Raw genomic sequence first — 13,368 nt, 5'->3', positions numbered from 1 at the left:
CAAGAAAACAGGACCCCTGTACAACCCCAGCCTCCGTCCCTCCCCAGCGGCCACCCTGTCTGCCTCCACCCCAGGGTCCCGGGGAGACGTTCCCACTGCCCTGGTTTCCCTCCTCTTAGTCACTGGGTCACACTGCACGTCTCTGCCCATGGCCCCTCATTCAGAACCGTCTCTGCCACGTAAACGGAAACCCTGGGAGGGCTGGGGTTGTGTTGCCAGTGCCCACCCTATCCTGGGGATGCAGGGGGCAGCTGCTCGGAGAGGACTCCCGTTGACTGGCTGAGGACGGGGTGGTCCAGCAGGCTGCACTTGAACCCGAGGTCTGAGACAGGCAGTGCTGTCAGGATGCTCGCTTTCCCCTGTCAGCCTGGGGAAGAGTGCCAACTGTGACCCTGCTCTTGTGCTGCGCTCCGTGCTCTTCCCATCGCTCGCCAAGGCACGTGCGTGTGCCCCAGCTGAGAAACGCTTCAAAGGAATTTGGGAAAACTTCACGGGTTCAAAGAAAGAATTTGTTTTTCGTCTTGAAAGAACCTGAGATCAGGCCGAACCCTTGCGAGATCTTTTATTACGAAGCAGTAAAGACACCGCACGTCTCCCGCTCTCCCGCCATGCTGAGGATCACCAGCCTGACTCGAGCAAGCCCACGGGAAGCAGAGGCCACTGCAGAAGAGGCCACACTCACGGCCAGGCCCCCTCCGTCTTACCGCAGGTGGGGACATCCTCCTCCGCAGACGAGGTCTGCTCATCCGTCGAGGGCTTTTTCTTCCCCAGGCCGATGATCTTGGTGATCTTCTTCCCAGTGACTTTGGACACAGTGCCCTTGGCCTCTGATTTGGAACTTTTTTTCCTCTTGACTGTCAAGAACAACGATGAAAACAAGAAAGTGTGTTTCGATTACAGACTTCAACTGAGAACATTTTTAAAAAAGCCTAAATCATGGTCAATCTTATCTTCCTTGTTTTTCACTCACTGAGTACCTGCTGTGTGCCAGCGATCGGTGTGGGCCCAGAAGAGAGAAGAAGACAGGTGTTCTGCAGGAGGACATGCACGCATGTGTGCATACACAGAGGTGGCCGGCCCGATGGCACCAGGCCCGTGCAGAGATCTACAGTGGGGTGACGCGGCAGAGACACGGGGCAGCCGGGGAAGCCTTCTGGGAAGGCCAACACAAAGGAAGTTGGGGAAGCTGGAGGAACAGAAGGAGGCAGTGCGGCCATACCTTGGCCAGCTCAGGGAGGGGAGGGGAGCGTAGGGTTCCATCTCATGGCTCAAAGCAAAGAGGTTACATTTACTTTCAATTCTGCTAGCGTTTGCTCCTATTGGGAAAGTACCTGCTGGAAAGAGATCTACAAAGAAAAGAGATCATACTTTGAACTCCCCGAAGACCCCTGATTAATTTCTTGCAAAAGCAGTAGAAAGGGACTCCTTGGAGGAAAAAGCGAAAGTACAGAAGAATGTGAGAATATGCGCCACTATTTACTACATGAAGGCAGCATGTGGCACGTGTAATAAAATTATGAAGAAACCCTCAAAACTTAGGATGTTCAGCCCAAGTCAGAGCAGGAAAGCCACAGGGGTCCGAGCGGCACATGCCGTGAGCGCACGGCGTGCAGGGAGGGACAGGCTACAGAGGCAAAGCTAACTCCCAGCATTGGCAAAGTCGTAACTGTCATCAGGGCGGACACTGTCATGCAGCTTGTGGAGAATCTGAGCGACAACCCAGCTGGGATAGGGGGAGCCCTGCTGAGATCTGTCACCTGCAAACAGCTTGAGAGTGAGCAAGGGGAGAAGCTGAGGTCGAAGCCACAGTGTATTTAAACTACCGGCTTCCTTCAGAAACGACTTAGCGTCTGCAGGACACAGAACAGAGCAGTTGCGAACCCGGGGTCACCGTCCTCGTGGAAACAAAGCAGGGGAGTTCTAGATACCGATGCATTCTCGGACACAGACACCCAGACTTCTGTATCTTTCTGTGAACCTGATTTCCAGCAGGGAGCCAGGAAAGAAACGGCAAACGAGGACAGGGACCAACAAAGCCCATGTCTGCCGCGCCCCACGCCTGCATGGGAACCTGAGATTGTAGGTTTTTCTGTTTCAGGGCAAAATTTAAAGATAGCTTTCCTGGCTTTGATTATATGTTATGTGCCGTGGGAGGACACAGACAATGCCTTCCCCTGAGTAACTTCCGATGGTGAGAACTGAAATTGCACTCTGACGTGACCGCGTCAGGGAATCACGTGGGCAGAGGCAGAGACCGTGACCTTTCGGCGTGAACCTGGTTGTAGCCCAAGAGTCCGAGTTACTTGGATTTCAAGGTTCTCCGTGTCCTGGCTTGCTGTGTGGTTGAAGGGGATGTCATTTCAGACCTGGGGGAGGGGGGGTGTCTGTTCCCTTCTAGTGCAAGAGCACAGATGAGCGGGGTTGGAGGGCTTCTCCTCTGGGAAGGAGAGGTCCCAGGACCAAGAGCACACAGGCTGTTGGCTTTGCACGAGGAGAACTCCCCCACAACCTGCAAATCCTACCCTCCTCTTGGTCCACACCCCAGGAAGGAAAGTGAAAGTCAAGCCACGGACCAGGAAAAGTTACATGTAAGACACACCAATAAAGGACTTGTATTCAAAATACATAAAGAGCTCTCAGCGGTCAGTAAAGATGAACAAAATCGAATACAAATACGGACAAAGATTTGGATAGACATTTCATCAGATACATGGTTGGCAAAAAAAAAACAACAACACATTAAAAAAGCTTCAACATCATTCGTCATTACGGAAATGCAAATTAAAGCCACAATTACAGAGTACTAATTTTTGCTTGAAAAGTTGACTTAGAAAAAATATAATTCAAAACCCCAATGCATCACTCACAGTAGCATCATTCACAATGGCCAGAACGTGGGAGAACCCAAGGGTCCACTGATAGATGGACAGAGAAACATAGTGTGGTCCCTCCGGAGGCTAGAATGTCATCCAGCCTTAAAAGGAAGGACATTCTGACACCTGATACCATGGGACAGCCAGCTGTCCTGGCTGCAAAGTCCTTTCAGTGACAAGTCAGGTGAGGAAATGAGCTGCGGGGAGCCTGGGAGTCGGAATACACCCGGGCCAGGGATCGGTAGGACGGCAGGTGAAGACACGTGGGGCTCCCATCAAACACGGGGGTTTCTCTGCACTTCCCACGTGTGACCCGGACCATGCCGTGTCTGTCGCCAAACTTCCAAGGAGACCTGTCCCACAATCAGGGCCTGTGGAGCTGGCGCCCGCCTTTGTTGATTACTCTCGTTTTCATGTTTCAGCGTTTGAGGTCTGGGTGCGAGTAGAACTCACCTTGTTCTTTTCCCTCACACACGGTGACTCCGTTCTCCATGACGCCCTCCCCGTCCGAGCTGGGTCTCTCAGAAGACAGCTTCTGTGAGGGTAAAAAGGATGAAATTACTCTCACCGTGGCTCCCACTGGCCACGTGATGTCTCGTGGATGCATCCACAGTGATCCCCACAGTGGAAGGAAGTGTGGCCAAGTCCACAGCCACACAGAGAGGCTGGCGCTTGGGGACAGATAGGCTGCTAGGTGGCTCACTGCTGAAGCCTCAGAAACAGCAGAGGAACGAAGAACAAACTCACCAAAGTATAACAAACACGCTCTCTAGTACCACCCCTATTGCATCCAAATCCTGTTTGCTTGCAAGTAATTTTGAAAAAATATTAAGATTACAAAAGATAGTTCTCTCAGCAAACTGTGTTATCCTTCCAGAAACAGCTCACCATGCACTCAATTTCGTTCTGTCGCCAACCAATAACTGGGTGAGGTCAGACATCGCCCATAACACAAACCCTCCGAATATACTCACTGAGACGAGCTACCATTGAACCCGCCCAAGAGATCTGAGATCTGGATGTAAAGAGCATGATTAGGACCCCAAGCTGGCACCTAAAGAGATGTTGCTTGGAGCTGGGATCATCCATTCTGGTGGGAGACTGTGGCATCAGGGGGTTTGGGAGGAAGAGGAAGTAGGCTGGACACCCCTCCCGCCACCCCGTTCTGTGCATGATAGCCCAGTGCCACAGAGCCTGGCCGAATGTCTGGACGACACGAGGGTAGCAGGGAACATGACGACCAGCTGCTATCAAGGGGTCCGGGCGGTGGTGCCAAAGATAGCAGGTGGGTGTCTGCGATCCTATTGCAATGCCAGGAGGAGTCACAGGGAGGAAATTGGGGCTTTTAGAGGGTGCCTGTCATGGGCCAAGTCCCCCAGGGACAGCATCACGAAAGCCAGCACTGCCCCAGCTCTCAGGCCAGGAAGCAGCCCTGGGGCCCAGGTTGGTGGGTCTGACCAGGCCCTCAGAGGATGGTCTTAGATGTCAGAGATCAGGATGGCCAGTGCCCATGGGAAATGGGAGCCCTGATGTGCTCCGCAAAGAGGCATGGGGCAGCCTGTCTGGAAAGAGGAGTGCTTAGCAGCGTGAGCCAAAATCGTAAGAAATATCTCTACCATTTGGTCTAGTAAGCCAGCTTCTGGGAGTCTCTTCTTGGGTCACAGAGACACAGCAAAGACTCATGAGCGAGATGCCAAGTACCACGCTATGTTAAACCGTCTGAAGAAGGAAGACAGGCCTGGGGCGGGGGGTTCTGATACAAATAGCAGAGATGCATAGATCCAGGGTAATGTGCCTGGTGAAAATGCAGAAGCGCTTGCTGCTTATTACAAGTTTTCAAAAAGCTGGAACACTGCTAACAGGATACAGGGAAGGGAGGGAGAGGCAGCCTAAGAAATTTTATGCACCAGAGCACCCTGCTGGTTAAACCTACACAGAGTGCTGTGGGAGGCTGCCTCCTCTGGGCGGCAGACTCACTGGGGACTTCTTTCCTCCTCTTTCCGTTTCTCTGCACTTTCCCAATTTCTACAGTGAGCAGGCATGGGTTTTGTCATTAGGAGAAAAACAAACAGGCTGGCTGCGTCACAGTGTCTGGGTGAGGACTGGGAGGTTAATTTATTGTGTCTGCTTGGAGGGGGCTGGTGATTGAGACTAACACTGAGATCAGTGGATGCAAGTAAGCAGGCTGCCCACTATAATGCAGGTGGGCCTCACCAATCAGGTGAAGGCTCGGAGCGACCCAAAAGACCCGCTTTCCCCCACAAGAGGGGATTCTTCAGAAGACTGTCAGCAGACTTCATCTGCACCATTGGCTCCCCTGGGTCTCTAGCCCATGGACCTACACTGTTGAGCTGGACCTGCCAGTTCCCATCATCACATAAGCCAATTCCTCATAATAAATCTCTTCAGGGGCACCTTGGTGGCTCAGTTGGTTAAGTGCCTCCAGCTCGGGTCATGATCCCAGGACTCTGGGATCGAGTCCCATGCTGGGCTCCCTGCTCAGCAGGGAGTCTGCTTCTCCCTGTGCCCCTCCCCTTGCTCCTGCTCTCTCTCTCCAATAAATAAATAAAATCTTAAAAAAATAAATCCTGTGTGTGTGTGTGTGTGTGTGTGTGTGTATATATATATATATATTTGTGTGTATCTGTATACATACTTACATAATTTTGCAATATAAGCCATATTTTACATTTAAATATTATATGTACTTAACAACACACACACACACACACACACACACACACACACACACACACCCTTATCAGTTCTGCTTCCTGGAGATCTCGGGCTGAAACAAGAACAGACAAAAAGGGATTTGTTCGTAGGCAGCAGGGGTTAGCTGGGGAGGACTCAGAAGTTTCCAGGACCACAGGCTGCCCCACAAGACCACCGCCTAGCCTGCACAAAGAGGAGACAAGTGTGTGTGGTGTGTGTGCAGGCACGGAGGGCACAGCCAGAGGGGGCCGGGCATGGCACCCAGCAGTGCAGGGTTCACACATTTCCTGCAAGAAAGACCAACCCTCCAGCCCCACTGCTGGGCTCTCACTGCACCTTCCAACCAGCCAACTGAATACAGAGCAGAAATCAATGGGGAACGCATCCTGGTCTGTGGGGAATAACCCTTCGGGAAGGCACACTGACATGGTGCCCACCACCTTCCAGATGTACACAGACCAGCACACAGAGTTCAACTCCGCCACGGGCCAGCGAGCTAGCCTTGAACCCCTGAAATCCTTCCGCACGTTTCAACCCATTTCTGCAGCTATGGCTGGGAGATGATCAAAGCAGCCCTATGGTCTGTGAAAGGACTAACTTGAGCTTCATACAGAAGTAGGCACTTGAAATGCAGAAATAGAAGGATTGCACTTTTATTCCTACCTCCAAGGGCTAAAATTCTCAAAGAATGCTATCACAGCACCGAGGGAGGGCTAAATCCGTGGTTAGAGCGCTGTTCCTAGGGAGAAAGACGTCCTTACCTTCTCCAGCTCTGTCTTGTGCACCGGGGAGCTCGACGGGGGAGGGCCTTCTGACTCCGCCTGCCCGCTGCAGCCGCTGTAGACGTCTCGGATCACCTACGAGAAGTAGAGATGGGCCTGAGTGATCTCAGAGGAGGGGACGCTGACCTACAGGGCTGAAGCCAGCATGAACAGGCAGAGGTGTATAGCACAGCGGGGAAGTCTATGGGCCCAGAGGCACTTGCTCTAAGTCCCAAGGTAGGAAGTGCTCATTTGTTGACTCAGCAAATGTTTCCCCGATCCCAGGATGGACGCAGGGTTTAGGATACGGGGAGAATGCATGGCCTTGCTTTCCTGGGGCCTGCATTCCAATGGAAGTTAGATATCACAGCAAACGGTGAGGATCACCCAAACACGAAGGTCAAGTAAGATGGCAGTAGGGCTACAAAGACTGGAAGGTGGTGTTTAACGAAAAGGGAACAGCGAATTGACAAGATCAGGAGGCCTCACTGGGATTCCAGAGGACCCAGCCACATGAGGAACCAGCAGAAAAGGCTTCCAGACAGAGGGGCCATGCAAAGGCTCTGTGGTGGATTGGAGTGTTTAAGGATACTGCCTGGTGCCATGTGGCAGGAGATGGGGGCAGACCACCAGGAGGCTCCCACAGTGCCTTCAGGCCCAGTGAGGAGGCTGGGTTTGAGCAGCCCATGCCCCAGAGTGATGGGAGTGATGTTCTGGGAGGCCATATGCACCGAGGCCTGGAGAGCTCCACTGTCTGGGGTTTCACCCCAGCCTTCACCTTGGGCCAATTTAATTAACTGCCTGGTGCTCCAGTGCTTCCACCAGTAGAGCAGACACAATGGTCCTACCTGTGGGACATACACGGCCTGAGACAGTGCCTGCGACGCAGGGGGACACCACTGTCAGAAGTCACAGACAGCACACAAGAACTAAAAAGGAAACGTGCCAGGCCTCCCACAGTGGCCTGGAGCCAAGAGTGGGGCAGTGTAGGCCGTGGCAAAGGCGGGAAGGAGCAAACCAGCGGCTTGCGGAGGATTTTGGAGATCCAGCAGGCCCTGCTAGTGGGTCAGGCAGAGCAGGAGGGAAGTGTCACCTCCCAGGCAGCTGGGTGCTACCATTCAGATGGAAGAGGCAGAGAGAAGTAGCAGGTAGGGGAGAAGCGAGGCGGGTGACAACAGAGCAGAGGAAAACTTCTAGGCAGAGCTGGAACTAAACTGGGAGTCAGGGGAGAAGAGGCCCGCTCCCAGACCAGGAGGGGGTGAGTTGCAAGGGGGAGGGAAGACAGAGCAGAATGCAAGTCCAGGACAAGGACCAGAGCCAAGCCAAAGGGGAGAGGCTGGTGCAAGAATGAGCGGGAATGGCCAGGGAAGTGGGGGCGGGGGGGGGGGGGGTGATGCAGCTCCCAGGAGCAGGGAGGAGGAATTTCCAGAGGAGGCAGTGGAATTTCCACTTCTCCTTCTGGAGAAGGCCAATGTGCTTGGTGGCAGGAGTTTGAGGACACCCCTGTCAGGCTGGTTCTGTGTCTCTTTGGTGAAATGCGAGACCAGAGCATCAGCTGCTGGTTCAAAAGCCCAACCTTGCTGAGCCTACTTCTCCTCACCAGCAAAGGAAGGAGTGTCCGGATGACTGTCCTGCTATGTCAGAATGGTGACATCCATAAAAAATGAGATTTTCTCTGCAAAATGCCCAAGCCAGGGCCTGGCACGTGGTGGCGGCTTCTCTGGCCAACACTGTCACTACTCTGAGTGTCCTCACCATCGACACGGAGGGCTCAGAAAGGATCCTGCCTGAGACTGATAAGCATGGGGGGGTCTGCGGCACACAGGTAGTGGTCCTTGGCCGTGCTAGTGCTCACAGAGCCCCCAAGGTCACCCACTGTCCCCCGCTGTCACTACTGAGCTCCTGCCATGCATGAGCTGGGCATGGTTCTGACGGCTGGGGACGTGCAGGGAGCAGGAGAGTGGGATCCCGGTTGTTGGAATTTGCAGGCTAGCAAGGGAAAAGTTAGGCAGCAGTTCCTTCAAAACGTCTTCCGTTCTTTTTGGAATGAAGTTGCAAGTTGAGTCCAGCCCATGTGTCTTCAGGGCAGAGCTGAAACACCAAAGTCCCAGATATCTGGGTCATAATTTTGCAACACGATCTCTGCAGACATGTCTGAGTGCCCTGGCTTACGCTGGGGTTGGGATCAGTGCCAGGACCTGACGGGTCCCCAGGACAGTGTTTGCAGCCATTCTGCTGCTCAGCTGTCTTACGAAAAAGCTATGGAGCAAAGTTCGCATTTGAGACTAAAACAGGACAAAGGGAAAAGAAAGAAAAGCCCAGAGAGTTTGCTGCCATGTTTTTCTCCCTATCTCTTCCAAGGAGTGAAGGCGTCATCCAAGTGACATCCACCCGGGGACCTGGGCCTTCTGGACGCCTGCATCTCTGTCCACGCGGATTCCGCTCCCGCTGCTCTGGCCGGGTCTCTACTCCCACGCCTCCCCTGGGACGTCATCAGGTCTTTAGCTGACAAGGCAAATTCTCACTTGATCTAAGGACAAGAAAGAGCACGCTGCAGGAGAATCTCCTGGGCTCTGGTGTTGAACAGAAATGGGGTTTCAACCCTAACTCTACCTCCTGCTGCATAGGGGAGGCTAAGCTGGCAGACTCGGGCCCGATGTCCTCGTCCAGAACATGCACAAAAGAAGGTCTCTGGGCCACTGAGGAAAGCAGGATCATGCAACATGAGATGCCCAGCCCAGCTTCTCCCAGAACAGGCACCAAGCTCGCATGCGCCCCTTTCCCGAGACAATAGCCTTAAACAGAGGGTGTGGCTCTGACAATCACGCAAACTAACCTGAAACTTACAAGCTCCTCATCGCACACCAGAAGGCTGAACCTCACAAAACAGAACCTGCAGAATCCCCTCTCTGGCAAAGGCGTTTCTGCACAAAGCAGCTTTCCTTTTCCCTTCTTTCTTTTTTCCAAGGAGGGCGGGGCCACAATGCGCGGCACCCTTGCTCCAAGGAACCCCCCCTCCTCCCCATCCCGGTCTCACGCGCGAGTGACGTGAACTGTATCTTCAGGATGGATCTGGCTTGCTGGATTGGGTTTATCCTGCAAGTCTCAGCCTCTGTCTCATGTGCCCTGGAAGCAGGCTCTGCCCCCACAGGGCACATGGCTCAGCTCTCCCTGCCCTTGGCCACAGCCAGCCAGGCGTGTCTCACATGGACACTGCTCCCTTGCCCTGTACGCCCATGGGGCTCTTTCTTCTCTTCAGCTGGGCTTGCTTTCAGAGACGGGACTACGCCTTCCTTATGCGGGCATTTCCAAAGCCTAGCACAGAACAGCAACCTAAAAAGTGTGATGAAAGGAAAAAAAAAGGTGAAAACAAGGAACCCAACTGGACTTGACATTTTCTTTGGGCAAGAAAGATGAAGGAAGGAGTGAAATCCAGAGGGGAGGAAACCAGGCCATCACATCCAGTAAGTAAACCCCCAGGACAACCTTCCCCCTGTCCTCTGCAGAGGTTTCTGAAAACCTTGGAGGAAAAAAGGAAAAAAAGAGCATTCAGCTAAGACCCATGCCTGCAGCACCCGGGCGAACTTCCTCGCCTTCTCTTGGTCCCTCGAATGTCTCCTTTCCTACCCCCACTTCCACATCAGGGTCCGTTCTGCCCGCAAACACTGGGTGGAGGAACGGCAGACTCGTTGAATGGCCAGATGAGATGCCCTGGCCATGGAAGTGGCGGAGCGTCCTCGACTTCCCTGAGAAGCCTTCCTTTGTAAACCCAACCCATGCATCCGTAGCTTAGAATTCTGTGTGCAGATAAAGGATACACTTTTGTTCTCTACTGGGGTCCCCCCGCCTGACCTTACACATCAGGTGCAGCATCACCATGGTGCTTAGGAAACAGACAGGACTTCGGTGGCCACAGGGACCCAGACACACCTAGGGCTAGGCCTGTGTGTCTGGGAAAGAGAAAGGCGCTGCTGAAACATCAGGGAGTGTAAGCCTGTCTCTGCTCCGTGGGTTTCATCCACTACCCGGGCCGACTGGTGAAACGGTCTTTCTCCTCTGATCGCTATTCATTGCCCTACTGCCCCCCCCGAGTTAATACAGAAGGAATCAATAAAGGGTTTATTATCGCCCAAATTCTTTTAATAGCTGCAGATGAAGATTCTGTATTAATATATAGAATATATATATATTTTTTATATATATTCATTAATATATATTCTATATTTGTATTTTGATTGATTTATTTATTTTTAAGGAGCCCTGTTCATGAGATGTTCAGCATGTATTTAAGAGAACTGGATCCAAGTTCAGAATCACATATCCTTCAAAAAACAAATTGTTATATGTTCTGTGGTATTTTTGTTTGCTTTTAACTTGAGCCCTCATTGCCAGAAACACAATCTCTGCACATTTTTTAGGGAAACCTGACCACTCTGTTTCTGGGAATATTGACTGTTGTCTTCTGACTGACCCCTGCAACATGGCTCATGTTTTCGGCATCTGTATACACACACGCGCGTGTACACACACATGCGCACATGAGCGCGCACACACACACACACACGGAGTCAGTCAGCTTTCGCAGGAACTGCTGGTAATGGAAATTGCAGATGGAAGGAAGAGAAACAAATCTGGCCGTGATGCCTTAAGAAGCGTGGGTCCGGTCAGGTGCTGGCCACACGCGGCCCTCCTGCTCTCCACGCCGGACAAGAAAGGCTGAGTGTGACTCACATTAGAGACTGTCAGCTCTGACTTTAAGCCACATGTCATAATACCAAAAGCCTGGGTAATCAGTTGGGACGGCGTGGATAATAGCAGTTGACGTTAACAAGGACTTGGCTCCTGTTTTTGTAAAACGGTTCGTGACAGAGAGTTGTTCTAGGGTTTTTAAGAAAGGAATCCTAGGGGGTGACTCTAATGGAACCACTGACATTGCAACACTTCATTATAGTTCTGAAAGCACATTTGTGTAATTTTTTCATTCTGCCTTTGTGATCATTCTGATCCGCAGTATTTCCATTTGATAAGTGGGAGTTAGCGGACTCCAAAGATCCTGATGAGTTAGAGGACTTCTGGGACTATATTCTATATTCCAGATTTCCAGACCCTTCCTTCAAGGTCCACCACTCTAGCATGCTATCTTCAAGATAAATAAGGGCTGTGCCTCCAATGAGAGTAGTTCTTTAATTTGGGGGGAAAAAAAAATCTACTCCAATCACAAAGATGTGGGCTTGACCAGACAATATAACAAGCTCTGACAATGGCATTGACTTATTTTACAGAAAACTGTCATTTCAAAGTTTTAAATCATTTGGAAAAATAATAGAGCAAAGTTAGAAGGTACAGGCTAGCTGATTTCAAGACTCTGTAAAGTTGCAGCCATCAAGACAATGTGGCATTGGCATGGCCATGTAGACACAGACTAATGAAGCAGACAGGGGCTCAGAGAGGGGCCCACATGTACTCAATTGGTGGATTTCCAATCCAGGCAATTCAGGTCCTCAGTGGGACTGAAACAGCTGACTACCCATAGGAAGAAAATCAATTTTGACCCCTATATGCCATCCTATACACAAAACCAACTGTACGAGTCAGAGACCAGTCCATAAAGACAGAGCCATAAAGTTCTAGAAGGAGACGCAGGTACTATCTTGGTGAATGGAATATGCTAAGATTTTATGGACAGAAGGCAAAAAACACCAGCTGTAAAAGCAAAGATTGAAGTAATGAAGAAATAACAACTTCTTCTCATCAAAGGGCATTCTGAAGGAAAGAATTCATCCGTGGCTTAATCAGAGTCATTCTTTGAGGTGAGACACCCTGACATCAACAGGGACATTTCATATTCTTGAAAGGGTTTCAGCTGCCACAAGGTATCGCCACTTAAACTCTGTACGCAACCACTAACATAGCCTCAAAACAAATGAAGCAAGAACTGATAGAAATAGAAAGACAAAGAGACAAATTCATAAAGAGGTAGATATGACCACATGTCTCCCTTTTATTAGCTGACAAAACGAATTAGTAGACGATCTGGAGAGGACAGTAAGTGCAACCTGACAGACCCGTGTAGACGTGTGCACCCAGCAACTGCAAAATGCATGTCCCTCGGTATAGACACGAGCATTACCCACCTTGACTACATGTTAGGCAACAAGTCAAGTCTACAAATCTCTACGATGTAAAATCGTTACCAAGTTCTGATTACGGTAAATTTGAACTGGAAACTCAAGGCAAAGAGATTATTTCTAAAAACCTGAATGTTCGGAAAGTAGACAACATATCCCTGAAGGAACCAGTCGTCAAAAAAGGAGTCACAACAGATTCTAGGAAAGATTTTGAACTGAATGACGATGAAAACACAAACATCAGAACTTACAGGCCACAGCGAAGATTATGCTTGGGGGGCAATGGAGAGCTTTAAATGAACACGTGAATATAAGAAAAGGACTGAGAATCAATGATCTAAGCATAAACGTCAAGAAGTTGGCCTAATTACAACCAACGAAGCCAAAAGAAAGTAGGAGTGAAGAAGGGAACTGAAAATAGAACACGATAGCACCATAGAGAAACACCAAGAGTGTACATTTGGCTTTCTCAGAGAGCTGGCACACTGGGGTCCGTCTGGCAGGACCACTGACAAAGTAAAGGAGGAACAGGGGTCTCCATTCTGTTGACCACACAAAAAGGCACCCAAGATGGCCACTCTCCCCTTGACAGATAAAACGAGGTGGGTATATTTAAAAAATCAGAGTGGTTTTTCACTCATCGGAGGATGAGGATGTAAAGAAACCTAGACACACCATGTCCTCACAAGGGAAGAGCCCTTCACAGGAAAGAAATGACCTGGCTGGCAGGGTGGTGGGAGGCAGGGGTGCCCACCACAGAGGGTGGGGAACAAACCAGCCACATCCTAGGAGCACGTGTGGCCCAGCGTAACAGCTGAGGGCAAGGGAGCCGAGTTCAGGGACGTCCTCCTGGGGGGCACACACAAAGGCGTCCTGGCAGTCCTGGTCCAG

The 13,368-nt window shown here is 51.0% G+C and overlaps 1 protein-coding gene across 8 annotated transcripts in view; it reads right to left on the bottom strand.

Moving 5' to 3' along the window:
* The window catches only part of AFAP1 (actin filament associated protein 1), a 130,354-nt gene that overhangs the window by 33,728 nt on the left and 83,258 nt on the right, over positions 1 to 13,368 (bottom strand). For all 8 annotated transcript variants that reach the window (XM_032333733.1, XM_032333734.1, XM_032333736.1 and 5 more), the window contains 3 exons: positions 6,350 to 6,445; positions 3,327 to 3,408; positions 705 to 854 (listed from right to left, as the gene is read on the bottom strand). In XM_032333733.1, the coding sequence (XP_032189624.1) occupies positions 705 to 854; positions 3,327 to 3,408; positions 6,350 to 6,445 (328 nt within the window). The remainder of the gene's footprint in view (positions 1 to 704; positions 855 to 3,326; positions 3,409 to 6,349; positions 6,446 to 13,368) is intronic.

This window comes from Mustela erminea, chromosome 2 (genome assembly GCF_009829155.1).
Source record: "Mustela erminea isolate mMusErm1 chromosome 2, mMusErm1.Pri, whole genome shotgun sequence".
NCBI classification, from domain to species: Eukaryota; Metazoa; Chordata; class Mammalia; order Carnivora; family Mustelidae; genus Mustela; species Mustela erminea.
Note: the sequence above shows the minus strand (reverse complement) of the source record. Positions and strands in the feature narration are given on the sequence as shown.